Raw genomic sequence first — 16,937 nt, 5'->3', positions numbered from 1 at the left:
ATAGGTAGTGGCCATTGATTCCCCCAAAGATTTCATATGCAAAACTGATTTCATCCTGAGAACAAAAGAGAAGTTTGCAACTTTCTGAATTTTGTGTTGTACTAATGATTGAATAATTGTGACCAGTTTCTCCAAAATAATTACCTCACTGTCTGAACAAATAATTGTGAGCAAGCAAAGTTATCCCTGAACATTTTTCAGTCAAACCACAATATTAACTTATTCTTCTCAGAATTGTATATTTATCCTGGGTATGTATGTACTGATACCAGTTGTGGTGAATGATTGGAGCAGTTTTTTCACAAATATGAGACAATATAGAATATGGCATTTTATGTGTACATCAACAGTTACTAAAAGTTGATACTGGATGAGGCAAAGAATTGAACTGCTTGCATTTGTAATATTTCTAAATATTACTTCCACTATTTGTATAATTGGAAATTTACTATTTGAGTTGTTCATGCATCACTGAAATGGCTGATAAGGTTAAAAAACTAATTTGGAGGTAACTATCATTGCACATTGCATAACAATGCTGCAAGAACATAACTTTCTTGTTCAATATATCCTGAATAAGCATCATGGAAACACTAATGGATTATTCCCCTAGCTTGTGAGAATATGTTTGACCACTGAATTTCCAGATCTTGGGAACCAGGCAGTTGTTGCAGCCATTGCAGCATCAGTGACAATAAAACAAACAGTGACATTTCAAAACGTTAATAAATACAAATGACTCACTGGGAACTCTGGGAGGAGTAGTTGCAAATGATGCTTTTCATGTAGTTTTCATATAAAGTTAAACCATTGAAAAATAATATTGACTTGCATAATAGAAGTTACTTTTCATCTTGTTAAATTTTATTTGTTTTGAACGCCTTTTTTTTTTTTTTCAGTTGGTCGAACAGAAGCCTATGGTAGTCTTGTTTCAAAACCTCCTCCAAATAGTCTCATCAGTTTTGTTCCCATTATCTCGCTGTTTTTCCAGATTGTGTTTGTTGTTGTAGCACAACTTCTTGGTACTGTGTTACTGTGGAATCAACCCTGGTGAATATTGCATTAACTACTTTAACTGTATTGTCTAAAAATAAGATATTTGGATTAAAAAAAATTTTTTTTTGAGAGTAACTTTGTATGCACAATGCTTGTGAAGTATTAGATAGTGTTGTATAATGTTGAGAATGTATTGATTATTCACCACAGGGTTGGAGGTTATAAACTAGGATAATATGTTGTTAAACATACTATAATTATTTCCTTCTTGTTACAAGTTTCTCCACAATGAAGTTATATCCCATAACACACTTTTACTTTTTAAGAAGGCAACCAACTGTCTTTGATAACCAGTGGGAAAAGAGCTTATAAACCTTCATAGAGATATAGGTATTAAATATTTAAAAAAAAACTTAAGACATTTCAGCTTACATACTCATAACAAAATCAAGGTGTTGAAAAATATGGATATTGGTCCAGTTACTGAAATGTAATTAATCTTCCTCTGATGCAACCTTTAAAATGTACTGTGAAAAGGAAAACTAGTTATCATAATTCTTTCTTCCAGAGGTAATGACTTTCAAATCAACATATTGTAGGGTACTTGTACCTCCTTGCTGTTAAAAACATTGTGCAATCACTTTTGGTGCCTTGATAACTGCAGCTAAGATGAACAGAAATTCGAATAAATGAATACTGCCACCCATTGTTTGCTTAAGATGAGCAAGTGTGAATGTGATAGCAACTTGAAAAGTACTTTTGGTTTGATTGTCATCTCAACTGCTAAAATAGAGAAGCAATAAATATTATAATGTGAGCATGTTTTGATCGTTTTTATTTGGTTAACTATTAATAGTTTTGGGAGAATTGCTTTATTTTATTGTGCCATTTTAGACTTGCTCTAATGTTTTCATTGATGGAATCATATGGGGCAAAGCCAAAGCTATTTCAGTATGCCAAACAGCATACCATATTTAGCTCTGATTTAAGACAAATAACATGAAGATGTTTTAACTTGCCCAGACTTTTAACATTACTCTACTTGAGGGAAAGTAGAAACAAACCTAAGATTCTCTGAATATTTGGCTTTAGATGAATACATCTGTAGTCAGTCCTCAGCATTCCACAGTTTTGGTTTTTATCTCAACACAAACTTTCTCAGGAATTTTTAAGAGTAATTAACAAGCATTAAGCTTAGGATAAAATAATTGAAAGTGTTTTATTTTTTCATTCTCATTAGAAATTAGTTAAAATGTTCATTGTATTTACATTTGTTCTTGTTGTGGAATAACCAATTCTGATCTGTACTTTCAAATTTCTTTATTTGTTACTCAACTTCTGTTAATAAATAATAATTATATTAAAACAGTGATAAAACTAGACTGAGCCAAAATTGTCAGGAATTAATATGAAATTATAGTGCTATGTGTAAAGAAACTATTTGTAAAACTTGTTAAAAATAATTGCTAATCAGTTATGGATAGTAGATATATATCTGTATATAGACCAGCTTAAGTAAAACCTACTCTGTCTTTTCATCTTACAGGTATGTACTTCACATGCCAGAAGATGAAGATGATCTGGCTTGTCATGACAATTATGCTCTTTTTGCTGTTTCTGTTTTTCAGTATATTACACTTGCTGTAATATTTTCAGCTGGAAAACCTTATCGAAAACCTTTCATCACTAACTGTAAGTTCACTAATAGCAGAAATTTCAGTCTTTGAAAACTTATATCTTAAGTGGTTCAGTATTGTTTACAATTTCAGTAATGGTTAAAAGCAAAAATACAGAAAACGATATTGGAGACCTTATCATCATAAACTGTATACACAATAATGGTCATAAATTCAGTTGCTAGAAAACTATAAAAAGCTGTTATCCTTGTTCTGATGTTTAACTTCACAAAATAGTACTTAGAAAATAATTTCAGAATTATATTATTTTTACACATCAATTTAAGGTATAGGAAACCTATTTGTTACCTAATTTATGTTTCAGTTATTTGGAACTGTTTGTCACTGATTTTAATTTCACCATATAAGGAATCTCTTTTCCTCAGTATAAGATCATTAACACGTACATTGTATATTAAAAGCTTTTGATTACTGACTTTAAAATATCTGTTTAGTCATCAATTCAATATTTTTGTAAATCATTTTGTAGCTTACTGTTAGTTAGAAGCTCATTTTGTAGAGAACACTATCAGAAACCTTTTATCTTTGTCCTAAGTTTACAAATACTATTCCTTCAATATACTGTAAATAAAAACCTTTTAACATTAAATGTGTTAATTTGCCAGTAGTCTCAAAGTCTAACAAAGAGAAAGAACCAGAAATATTTGATTTCTCCTTGAGTTATTACCAATAATAAATTTATTCCTCTGTAAAACACTGTTGGAAGCATTTCATTTGTGATTGTATGTTCATGTGTCAGAAGCCTTTTGTCTTTGATTTGAAGTTCTATATATTAAAACGTTTTAATACATGGTTAGAAGTTGTCATTCAATTTATTGAAATGCATAAGAGAAACCTTTTATTACTAACTGTGAGTTAATTAATGTTCATGAATGTATCATCCTGTGAACAATACAAGGATTGTACCTCCACTGATCATTTTCCACAAAGTCAGTAACATTTCTTCATTAAATATTAGTTTAAAACATCAGAAACTTTCTGCTTCTAACTGCAAGTTACCTAATATTTGTGAATTGAGTCTGTTAAACAATATTAGTAATATTTCTTCACTATTAGTTCACATATTCATAAACCTTGTAAGTCTAAATAACCTAATATTTGTGTTTAGTATCTTATGAACAGTATCATAAACCTTTTCACTGACAATTAGTCTACAATATAAGAATCCATTTATCAATAAGTGCAAGTTAATTGACATTTTTGAATTTTGTCTTGGGTAAACAGTAACTAGTATTTTTAAGAAAAAAGTCCATAATATCATAATCCTTTAGTCACTAAGTATAAATATGTGTTACTAATCTTCTTTATAACTTTAGACTCATTAGTATTCTGTTCAGATACAGTATTAGAAGCCTTTTACATCTAACTGTCGGTTAATATCCTTCACAAGTTTAGTCTTTACTAACTGTTAGTTCTCAGTATCAAAATTCTTTTACTATAATCCTAAGTTAGCTGGTATATCTTCATTAACTGTTAGTCTAGAATATCAGAAGCATCAAAGTTAAATTTGGTCTTATTCTTGGCACTGTCTCTAACAGGCATATCTATTTACTTTTAAACTTAACCAATTTTATAAAATTTGCACAACCTTTCTGACAATATTAACTTTTTTTACACTCTAGTTTGTTTTAATATGGATTTCAAACTCACTGCTACTAAATAACTTAAAAAAAAAATTGATCTCTTAAATTGCTATAACAACCATTAATTCTCAAATGTGACAGTGATTAATATTTTTTATTGAGGTTTTGTTAACAGTACACCTACTTTGCCTATGGCCACTGAAGGCTCTTGGGCTTTGGAAGATGCTATTACCATAATACATAGTTCATTCTGTAGCAAGTTCTTTGCTTCCTTACCTCTACCTTTTGAGGATAGTGTTTCTCCTCGAAATGTTTTTGTTCATTACTTTTCTTCTATGTCATTTAGTTTTCTTATTCCTTACTACATGACTCTAACACTGAGGATTATTTGGTTTTGCCTCCTCCTTTTCAGACATACAAGTCTATGAGGTCTGTTAAAAAAATATGCGGACTGTTTGAATTGCGGGCTCCAGTTGGTTCCAGGGGAATCCGCTTGGTGTCGCTAGGTTCACACAGATCAGCTGATTACGACGCCATTTCCCGATTGCAGATATCTTCATTTGTGTATTAGCTACACGGTTTTAAGTGAAGTGCGATTTTCTCGTTTGGTGGATTTCAGAATGAATGACCTGAAGGAGCAACGACTTGCTGTGAAATTTTGTGTTAAACTTGGACAATCTGCGACTGAAACTTTTGCTGTGCTTAACACGGCTTACGGTGATGTTGCTATGAAGCGTATGGCATGTTTCAAGTGGCATGAACATTTTAAGGATGGTCGACAGTCCATTGAAGATGATGAGCATCCTGGACGTCCTTCCACGTCAACTGACGACCCACATGTTGACAAAATCAACACCCTGGTGAGGGCAAATCGACGCCTGACTGTCAGGGAGCTTGCTGAAAAGTGTGGGATATCAGTTGGATCTTGTTACGAGATTTTGACCAAAAAATTGAAGATGCACCGTGTTGCTGCGAAATTTGTGCCACGCCTGATGACGGACGAACAAAAAGCCCATCGCGTCCAGGTTTGTCAGGAACTGCTTGATCGTTCAGAAGAAGATGAAAACTTCTTGTCAAGGATCATAACAGGTGATGAATCATGGGTTTATGGTTATGACATCGAAACGAAGATCCAGTCGCCCCAGTGGATGGGTGAAACATCCCCCAGACCCAAAAAGCTCGCCAAGTTCAATCCAAGGTCAAGGTGATGCTAAGGGTGTTGTTCACCATGAGTACCTCCCCGAAGGCTCCACAGTGAACCAGACTTACTACATTGAGGTTCTGAAACGTCTGAGGGATGCCATCCGTCGCAAAAGGCCAGAAATGTGGAGGAGTGGCAACTGGTTTTTCCATCACGACAATGCTCCAGCCCATTCAGCCCTCAGAACTCGTGAGTTTTTGGCCAAACACTCGATCACTGTTCTTCCCCACCCCCCTACTCACCTGACCTTGCTCCTTGCAATTTTTTCTTGTTCCCAAACTGAAAAGACCCTTGAAAGGAAGAAGATTTGAGACGAATCCCGAGATTAAGGCAAATGCGACGAAGGAGCTGGAGGACATTACAAAAGAAGTGTACCAGGACTGTTTCAACAAGTGGAAACACTGTTGGGATAAGCGTGTGCGTTGGGGAGGAGAGTACTTTGAAGGGGTCCCAGACCTGTAACTTCTAAATAAAGTACATTTTGTTTTATGATGTCAGTCCGCGTATTTTTTGAACAGACCTCATACATTAGCATGTTCCAAAATCAACTCTCAAGTGGCTTCTCCTTGATTCTAGGATTCCTTTACCATGGCTTATAGTTGTTCCTCTTTTCTGTTGTTACAATCCCAATTCTTAGAGCCCCTTTTATCCACTTGGAGGGCTGACCATCTATACTCATTTACACTTTCTCAGTTTTACTATCTTCTCATTTTTCCTACCTAGTTTCTTTGTTACTTAATCACTCTTCCTCTTCTATCTGAAGCCATACACTGTGATCCTAATAGTTTTATGTGGATCAAAAGTTGGTTGTTTAAATACGTTGGCCAGGATTTTGTCTTCTGCCTTGTCCCTGGTTATGTGGTTCTTTTGTTTGGAAATGATGCTTCCTTTCTTTTCTCTTCATTTTCCATATTCTTACTTATTTGACCTTCATCTTTCTCCTTTTCTTTACCCTGAAGTGTTTGATGTTTTTGGGAGTGTTCCTAATATCTTTGAGACCTGGACAAAGACTGCCTGATGCTAGCCTTTGGTTTTTGATCTTTTACATTCTTCTTAGTTTGTTCCTATTCTTTGATCCCATGATTCTTCCATTTTTTCTTTTCCCACTTAACATTCTTCTACCACTTCACACTATTCGTCCTTTTGTCGGGTTAGCTGTTATATGTCATACCAGTAACTCCCTATCTTCATACTCTGTCAGTTCAGACCCTGTAGAGATACTTTTTTTTTCTGTTTGCAGATCTTGGAACCCCTTCTGAAACTGACTGGTTGGTCATTTAGTTTCTTACACTCATCCTTTTACTTCACTTCTTATCTTTTCTTCTTTTTGACATTCCTTTCTGTCCTTTTTATAGTCCTCAGTACCTTCTGCATCCCGAGATCTCAGTACTGGATCTTTTGGACATAAAGGCCATTAAGAAGGTTTTTTGCCTTTATCCAAGGTTCTATTCTCTTTCTGTTGTCCCATCACCAATTTTTTGTATTTCAACCACTATTTAATGGTTACTTGGCTCGAGATGGAGGGGCTTCTTTCTCTCCATTTGTTCTTTTCCCCAACACTAAGAATGGTCAAGGTTGATGTTTTGGATGCTTTTATCATCATATTGCAGTTGATGCATCTTCAAGCTAGTTCCCTCATTTTGTCCACCAGAAACAGATGTACTAGTTTCAAGCTCTCCTAATTGTCATTTCTTTGGCTCCTTGTATCTTCAACAAAGTTACAGGGGGCATTTGCTGGCTAAGTCCATAGTATTAGATTTCATTTCCATTATTGCATGGGTAACTGGGCCCCTCCTTTGCTTCTTCGCATTCATTTCTCCAACTGGCAGCTCATCTTAATTGGTTGGTCAAATATTCCACATCCTTCTTCACTCAAACTCAGTGCTTGGTACATCTTGGAGACCTTGTCAGTTCTTCACTCATTCATGCTCAGCTTTCCCACATTCATCTGAGGAATAGAGGAGTATCCAGTCACCTCAACTTTCATTTTTTCTGTACTTGCTGCATGAGAGGTTCTGTTTCTTCCTTTGACTTTTTCACCTCTAAAACATTTTATCCATTTAGGCTGGTTTTACACGAGGCTTCTTTCATTAACATAGAGTGATCAATAGAAAATCTCTTGCATTCCACCATCCTCTCTTGTGACATTGTTGCCTTTTATTCTTGAATACTTATGTTCATTTTCTGGATCATGCCAATACTTTGGTCAACATCCAACTGGCAAACCTCATTAGGATTTCTATCTCTTTAGCAATGTATCTCTTATGACTTTATGGCCTTGAGGGTTTGGTCTCCTGTGGAATATGTGTTTTATCTTTCTACCTTGTTTTGTGAATCAGTTTTTTTTATAGCTCTCTTCAACAATTATATGTTCATTTTCTATATCACTTATCAGGGTGGGACTTGCTCCAGGGATCTCTGCTTCTGCATGCTAAACTTTCTGTTTTGAGCCCACTCACATTGGGTTCACTTTGCAACCTGTTATGCTCCATGCTAGATTGACTTTATTAACCAGACACGTTTCTTCCTCCAGAGTGGTCATTCCATTCTCATGTGTTTAATTGAATTTGTTCTTGGTTGAGCATATCACTCTAATCTGTCCTTCTTGCAGCAGTTTTGTCTATGGATGTACTAAGTCAGGAATAGTCTCATATTTTTTCTGATAAGTGTACCCTCTTCTTCATCTCCTCCTATGTGTCTTGACTGTGATTTGCAACACTTCTTGTTGGGTTCTGTTGGTAGCTTAATCTTGATGTCCTGATCTTCATCAAATGGCATCCAGGACATCTCTACATCCATCTCTCTAATTCTTGCTCTAACCTTTTATGTCTCTCTCTTTCACCATAGAGTGTTGTCCCTTTATCTTTACCAGTAGGATTTATTTGGTCCCTTGTTTGCTAGTCAGGTTTCTCTTTTGTATTCCTTTTATTATCCTGTTAATGTCACCATTCTGTTCTCTATCTCTCAATGGAAGTTGTATATTTTATGCTGCTTGTTCATCTGTTGCTTTTTACCCTCTCGTTTATTCTACATTTTCTTGACCTTCCCAGTTCATCACTCCCTTATTAAATTCCTTTGCCTGACTGGTTCCTTGGTGAGGTTTCATGTGCTCTTACCAGTCACCATTTGATCCCACGACTACCTGCTCCTTATATCATCTCTCTTTCAAAACCTGTTTTCTTCTCCTTGTTGCTAATGGTCACAGATCTGATTATTATGTATTGAATGCTTCTTGTATTTCATTTTGCAGATAATCCTTGATTTTATTTCATGATCACTTGTTCTTTTTAAGACGTGGGCTTCTCTAGAGAGAGAGAGTACACTTTTTATCCCATATCTGTTCCATCAAACTTTGCCCCTGATGCTTTTTGTGTGCAGTTGAGGTTGTTGGATGTTTCATTCCAGTTAGGGTTCCTGCAATTATTTATTTTTATTATGGGACCCCCTCTTCTTCTGGAGATCTCCCTCTTCCTGTATGCTTACCAGACTTATACATTAGTTTATCTCTTCCTCCTTAGATGGGGATGCTCACAGGCTGTATTATGTCTTATAAAATTTGCCACTTTTTTCCGTCACTCTATGGCCTCGCAGTTTTAATGATCCTCGAAGTTAGAATGTGAACTATGTCATACGTCTTCATCTTCCATTATCTCCACCATGTAATGGTATTTGTCTCCCTCAGGATATTACTTCCTTCCAGTCACCATTCTTCAATCTACTTGTAATATTTAATGGGTAAGTGCTTCTTTTCTTTCCTTACCTATTTCTAATGTACTCTTATTCACCTCACAGGATATATTTACTTCCCAAAACCTGAATTGAGTCAAGAGTTATGGAAACCGTTCATTCCATATTTCCTAGCTTCTAAAGTTCCTAGTGTTGATGTGAGATTTTCTGCAAGATCACAATAGTGGTCACTTCATCCTCAGATTATTATTATTTAATCCCAGTTGGGCATGCCAATGACCAGTTACCTTTGCCACTTCTGTGTTCAGTCCCTTATGCAGTAGTATTGGCTGTGGATGCCCTAAACCATAAGTATTATCATAATTTTCTTTGTGTGCTATCCCTTTAGTCTTTTCTCACATGTGTCTGCTTTAATTTGCAACACACCATGTCAGGTTCTGTTACTAATACCTTTTTGAGCAGTTTGGTATTGATGTTCTCTTCCTCACCAACTAAAATCCAGGGCACCTCCTCTTCTTCCTACATTTCAGTTGTTCTTGTTCTAACATCATTCATCTTTTTCTTTTATCCAGAAGTGTTGTCCCTCCTTAATAAGTTAGACCCATTTCCCCAACTATTGAAATAGCTTATGTATATGTATGTATAGACATACACACACGCATTGTCCATTCTAGTCTCGCTCTATTGATGGCCCTTAAATAAGATCCTATAAGCTGGAGCATTTGACAGAACTAATAAATTTAATTTCAACCCCCAGTTTATAAATGAACAAATTATTTTCTATATGGAGGATCTGTCCATTATTGACCCTGGCCAAGATCTTAGATTAGAATTTAAGATAATGTGATATTTGCCTGGGGAGTGTAGAAGTAGATTATATTTAACCAGTAACTTTAGCATGTTCTTTCACGCATATTTGTAATTTTCTTTTAGTAGAACCAGTCTACTGACAGGAAGTAAATTTGTAAACAGTAATAGAAAGTTGTGAAGTTGGGATATAGTTCTTAAATTTAAAGAAAGAATTAAGGTAGCAATTAGGTTTGAAAATGCACCTCAGTTTTTTGTACCTTAAAACTTTGTACTTATTTTTCCTTCAGATATTATTTTACAAAATTAAACAGAGTTGTGGTCTTTCTTGAATTCTGACTGTAGGATCCAGACTTAATAATTTCACTACTGCAGACTGGAAAATGTGCATGGTCAATTAGGTGTTTTTTCCAAAGTTTCCTAGTATACAAGACACTTGGAAGTTAGGATAGTAATGGCATACACTAAGATACAAAGTATCATATTTAATTTTGTCTGATTATTGAACGTTTGAGCAAAATATAACTGTTTTGTATAAAAAAGGTGGAAGTTTGTTAAATTCTAAATATAAATATATGAAGTACAGGAATACCTCACACAGTGCAGTTAATGCTTTGGAAAAACTACCACATTGATTGAATCAGCACTGAATGGGGAATAGTTTCAGTAGGAAAAATAATGATATGTGGGTATCATAAGAAATTTCTTCATAGTAGAAATAAGTAAGTTTGATTAGTCAGAAAATAAATAATAAACAAATAGTTATGAGGTAAAACAAAATTAACTGATAAACTTTGTTTTAATTTTAAAAAATAATGAAAATTTTATTTTGAAAAATGGAAACTAAAAACATACTGCACACTGATTAAAGAAAAATCTGTCTAATCTAAGTTGCACCATATTCTTTTTCTTCTTTTCTACATGGTGTTCTTGGTAACATTGAATGACATTTTCTAATGCACGTTGGTCATTATTACTGTGCTTTGTCTGGATCATCATTCATAATTAAGTCTGAAACAGTTTTCACTGCCCTAAACATTTTTTCAAGTTCCTGTAAGGGAAGTTCTTTTTCCTCCTCTTCACTAGCACCTTTGTTACACTCTGCACTTTTTCCTCATATGCCTAATCTTGGTCTAAATTAAGGAGCGTATCATTGACGAGAGCTTGAGAAGGTGCATCAGTGCACACTCGAACATTAGCCACTTCCAAAGACTTGAATACAGCACTGTGTAAAATTTTGATAATGTCTTCAGGAACGTCCCTAATTTCAAGCTCAAAGCTGCAGGAATTGTTTTGTGCAATGAGACAAAATGTGCTTCCACACTGCTCTCATGTTACTCTCGTTAACTTCGAGCCACACTTCGTTGATGTTTTCAATAGCATTTCTGATGCTGTAATTTTTCCAGAATTCAGTCAAAGATAGTGCACTTATCTAGTTGTAGCCTATATTGCTTGAGAAAAAACCTCAAATAATAAGCTTTAAATGTCGCAGTGACATCTTGATCCATTGGTTGCAGTAGAAATGTTGTATTGGGTGGAAGAAAAGGAATTTTGACGTTTTCATTAAAGTCACAAAATCCTGTTTGATGGCCTGGTGGATTATCTAATAATAACAAAGCTTTAAAGTCCAAGTTGTTTTCGTTGCAGTAACGTTCAACTGCAGAACAAAAATAACTTTTTAACCAGTCTTCAAAGTTTTCTTGGCCCATGCTTTTTATTTGATCAACAAACAACTGAGAGGGTCTTCTTTGAAGAGCCGCTAATTACTTGGGGATTTCCGCATGATACACAAGCATGGCTTTTAATTTAAAATTGCCAGATGCATTTCCACTTAACAAATGTTTCAAACAAACTTTTGACGCCTCCTAACCATGGCTGAGTTTTTTCATTTTCTGATAGAAAAATTCTATAAGGAATTTTTTTCCAAAATAAACCTGTTTCATCAACATTAAAAATTTGGTTATTTTTGTACCCACCTTTTTCAATAAATTCATTATGAAATTTTTCAGCAGCATCATCATCTGCACTTAAACTTTCACCTACAATATGAACAAGCATTTTTGTAAAACGAAAGAACCAACTACAGCTTGCCAAAAATGTTTCATTAGTTACCCCTTCTCCATTGTTTTCTTTAAGGGCTTTGAAAATACTCATAGCTTTCGTTTGAATTTCCTTTTGGCTTAAAGGAATTCACTTCTGATTAAATCTTCTATCCATATTGATAGCAAATGTTCCATTACAAAGCTCCTTTTCTTTACGATTGTTTTTGAGGCAAAATAGTTGGTAACCATTCCACACTCTTTGTATTGTGAATCTTTTCTTTTACAGTTTTACTGATGATTCGTTTATTCCTTTGTCTCATGTGAGTTTGGCAAACAAAGTGCCTTCTTCATGGCATTTGATTATTTCAAGTTTCTGTTCTAATGTCAGCCATTTATGTTTCTTTGGTTTGGTATCATTACACTCGTTTTTTTTCACTCATAATAAAGGGATCTCTGTGAAAAGATCACAAAAAGGATACACTCATGCTTAAGAAAAAGCTGAATTTAGACTGTCATTTGAAGCAAATGATGCTAAGATGTATACTGTCCAGGATATAAATGTACATGAACATTGTATAAGCTTGAAGAAAGATCTGGAATAAGTGAATGACACATATTCGTGAAGATCATTCTAGAAAATTTTAGAAAAATGTCAGCCATAATAAAAAGTACCCAAGGACTTGTATAGATATAGCTGCATTATAGTGAATCATTCAGTACTAATTGAATCATCAGTTGCAAATTATAATCTGTACTATAGTGAATCCCATATTGATTGAAGCTGCACTGTGCGAGGTATTGCTGTATATGCAATGAATTTTTAAATATTTGTTTAAGAAACACTTATTTTAGAATGTTTAAAGGAATTATCTAAAACACCATGAAACTTTAATAAATATGTAATTAAAATGAAAGAGAATTTTTAAAGAGCTTGCGATTTTGCAAGATATATACTGTATTTTTCAGAAAAACAAAATGTTTACTTGCATTCATTCAACTATTAATTTATTTTATTTTTTTATAAAACTGTCAAATTGAAATTCATGTTATTGAAAAAAAGTATCTTATATTTGCTCTTAAAATATTGTTTGTTTTTCAGCTCTGTTTCTTGGTGCACTGATTATTATGGCATTGTTCAGCATTTACTTGGTTGTATATCCTAGTCCTTGGCTGGCACAGCTGTTTGAAGTTAGTATCTTGTGGTCTTAATTTTAAGAATGTAAGACTGTATTACTCAATCATGTTGTCTGGCAGATCTTCTTAAAGGCAGACAATAAAAAGTCACTTTAATTTTTAAATTAAACTGGAATGCAAATAATTTTATCTAAAGAAATCGAGAGAAGAGACATAATTATTTTATGGTTAACATTTTCTTCATGTCACAAAATGCTAATCTGTCTTAAGATGTTTTGTTGGTGTTACTGGCCAGCTAGTAAAGTTTCATTCACAAAGTATAATTATAATTAAATCCATAACTTAATTTTATCAAAATGTGTATGTGTAGTTTTTAAAATACCTAATATATTTAATGTATATTTTTTCCTCTGTCACAATTGAGCTTGTTGCATACAGGATTTGAAAAGTTCTGATAATAAATAACTAAATACTTTAACAAACATTATACAGGTATTGTTCTTGAAATGTAATATACGTTATGAACACTACATTTTATTTGGTATCTTGTAGTACTACATTACAAAAAATTAATTTGACTGATTTTTTTTTTTTCAGTTTCAACTTGAGGGTACAACAGTTGAGTTTCGAAGTAGTGTAGTTGCTATTGCATTTGGTCATTTTTTTATAGCCTATATTACAGAGGTAAGTTAATATAGGAGTTAAATAAAATAATAAAATATTTATAAAAATAATATTTATAAAAATAATAAAATATTTATATTCATCAACTGCAATAGAAATTATACAAATCCTTAGCAAAATGTTATGAAGAGTCTTTAAGATTGCTAATTCTTCATGAGAATCTTTTTTTATTAGATTAAACATTCATGAAAATCTTTCTTAACCTTTTTGCATTGGGTAGGTCAAAGTGCACAAATCACAACTATTCACAGAGTTACATTCAAAATTTAATTAAACTGCTTTATTATCTATATATACAAATAAACTTGCCATCAAAGGGTAGTTAATAAAACCAGTTTTATTATGTTTTAAATTTTTAATTTTATAAAAATATAAAGAAAAAAAAATTAATTTATACTAGTATGAGAACTGTGACATTTCTTATCTGTGTATTTACTTTTTTTTAATTTATTTACCACCCCTCCAAAAACTTTGGAATTCAACATAAATTACTCATTTCAATCTAATTATTGCTCAGAAAAAATATAATTTTTTTAGTCTTCAACCTTATTTGGTTTCAGAATCAGAAATTAGAAAATGAGACCCCACATCTGCCACATCCTTTTTTCCACAAATTGCCAATAGTTTTTTTTTTTCTGATGTTTAATATTATAATATTTATAACCAATATTAAGCCAAGGTTTCAGTCTATCCTGTGACTAGTATAGCATGCTGTTTTCTGTACATATAATTGTCCATTTCACTTCTATATTCACATTGACAAACTTAGCTGAATTTCTAATAGCTTTTTTTGCATAGTTAGAAAATCGGAATAATTGTGTTAGTTGTAGGATATATTTTACTTTTTGTATGTTATTATTTAGTGTCCTTTGGAGCACTATTTAGTAAATAAATTATTTTTTGCAGTAATGCTATTAGCTTAAAGTAGGGTTAAATGTCATCAACAGTCAACACAGTATTTTGTTTCTTGTTATTCGTGTATATTTTTTATTTATTATATTATAAAAGTAACTTAAAAAGTAAAAAATACACATGAATAAGAAGAAACAAAATACTGTGTTGACTGTTTCTTGTTATTCATGTGTATTTTTTTATTTATTATATTATAAAAGTAACTAAAAGGTAAAAAATTAGTAGCTTTTTAAATTAGATTAGGTAAAATAAATAATAATAAATTTTTCACTAGATACATGATCAACCCACGTGTTATGTAGTTTGATGGTGTAACGGGCACTGCATATTTGTCAAGTAATTTCAGATTTTAAGGCAGAAATAATAGTTCAGACAGATGTATACTTAAGCCATGTAGGATAAACAAATCATGTTTTATGTTACAATTTGAAGTCATTCTCAAAAGAAAGAAAAAGGTTAATTTTTATTTATTTTGACTTTTTGGTAGTTGTGAGACTGGTTAAACTGACCAACTTTGTATAGAATTAGGTTAGAGAACATAATAGATAAAATATAAAGTTCTACTGAAAAAAGAACATTTGAAATTTATTTAGAAGGTTTAGAGATTACACAAATGAAATTTGGAATTTTTGATATGAATAAAAATGTTTCATTCTTAACATAAAAGTCACTTTGTACTTGGACTGTTTAAAAAAACAAAAAATACTTGGTACATTTTCAAACTGTTTTTTATTTATTTAGTGTATTTCATGCGTTTTGGTTTTTCTTTGTGGTTACAGAGATAGGGTATAATAAATAACAGATCATGTATAAATTTTTGTCTAATAGCATTTGATATTTATTTGAAAGATTTCAGGAATTATGCAAATGAAATTTGAAAATTTTCAGATCAAGAAAAGTATTCTTAATCTCAGTATGAAAGTCACGTTGCATTTTGAGCTGTCAGCACCCTGAAACTGTATAATTAAAAAAAGTTTTAGCAGAAGTATTTATTTATTTTTTATTTTTTGTTGTTTATGAAAGATTTTTAAAGCCTACATAAAGATACAGCAAGCACTTTCAGGGTTATAGTATGTATATCACTATAGTTACATTATGGTTACAAGGTTTCTGTAAAATACATCTGCCAATTGTGAAAGAGATAACTGAATTTTTTCTATTTTAATTAGACATAATACTATCAGTTTGTTTGTTTGATGTACTTCACTTGTTAATGCAGCTTTTCTTTCTTTTTGTAGACTTATATAATTGGTTACCTGGTATTCAGAAGGTGCCATGGTAAACTTAAGTGTGGTAAACAAGATACTGCCCAGTACAAAAATATTGAATATGAAACCAGAGATTCACCTGATTGGTTGCCACTGAGTGGATCTACAACTGAAACTTCCCTGACAACAGTCCAAACTGTTGACTCGTTAAATTTTAACTAACATGCTGAATCTATGTACGAGTTAGAAACCAAGATGTGACCACATACTTTTGCACTTCAGCATGTACATCAAATTTCAAAATATCGAAATAGACAATGATTCTCTTCTGAAAAATGAAACTTATCTGTATCATTATGTTGCATACTTCAAGCCTAACACATCTGAACTAATTTCATCCAATTGGTGCCTCAAGGTAGAGAAGTCTTACAAAGAACAATTCATACACAAGATTTAAGGCTCAGCAAAGTTAAAATAACAAGTCTGACCTTATGATTGTGATTCAGTACGTTTTTAAAGTATGTAATCTGTGTATTTCATTGTATTAGAGTGGCTATGTAACAATTATGTATTACTAACACCACGTACTGTTTCAAGTAGGATATTCCCTAAATATGAAACTGTAGCACATTTTAGGAATAAAAGTGATACTTACAGATGCTCTACTAAGATTGGCAAGATCATTTTTAATTCTTTAAAATAATAATGCTTTTTGTTTTGTTTTCTGATTGGCTAATTTCTTCTTACTGTGACACAGAATACTTTAACTTTATCAGTTCCTGGTAGCCTGGAAAAGATCATGAAAAACTGTCTGGAGAAGATTGATTTACACAGTGAACCAGTAGGTGCTTTTTGCTATTATATAAAAGAAACTCATTTGCAGTAAAAGAAAGGCATCATTGCATATTAATATGTTTATACACATATAACTACACAAAACCTGAGAATGCCCTTTTTTTTCATGTTAACTACTGGAGGTGACAGTT

The 16,937-nt window shown here is 32.8% G+C and overlaps 1 protein-coding gene across 9 annotated transcripts in view; it reads left to right on the top strand.

Annotated features, from left to right (window-relative positions):
• Nucleotides 1-16,616, top strand: part of anne (polyamine-transporting ATPase anne boleyn) — a 138,840-nt gene extending 122,224 nt beyond the window's left edge. For all 9 annotated transcript variants that reach the window (XM_076473455.1, XM_076473461.1, XM_076473454.1 and 6 more), the window contains 5 exons: nt 900-1,050; nt 2,543-2,688; nt 13,113-13,201; nt 13,745-13,831; nt 15,982-16,616. In XM_076473455.1, the coding sequence (XP_076329570.1) occupies nt 900-1,050; nt 2,543-2,688; nt 13,113-13,201; nt 13,745-13,831; nt 15,982-16,173 (665 nt within the window). In that variant the 3' untranslated portion in view covers nt 16,174-16,616. The remainder of the gene's footprint in view (nt 1-899; nt 1,051-2,542; nt 2,689-13,112; nt 13,202-13,744; nt 13,832-15,981) is intronic.
• The last annotated feature ends 321 nt before the right edge of the window (nt 16,617-16,937 follow it).

This window comes from Tachypleus tridentatus, chromosome 12, assembly GCF_004210375.1.
Source record: "Tachypleus tridentatus isolate NWPU-2018 chromosome 12, ASM421037v1, whole genome shotgun sequence".
In the NCBI taxonomy this organism is placed as follows: domain Eukaryota; kingdom Metazoa; phylum Arthropoda; class Merostomata; order Xiphosura; family Limulidae; genus Tachypleus; species Tachypleus tridentatus.
The sequence above is the reverse complement of the archived record's forward strand: the minus strand, read 5'-3'. Positions and strand labels throughout refer to the sequence as shown.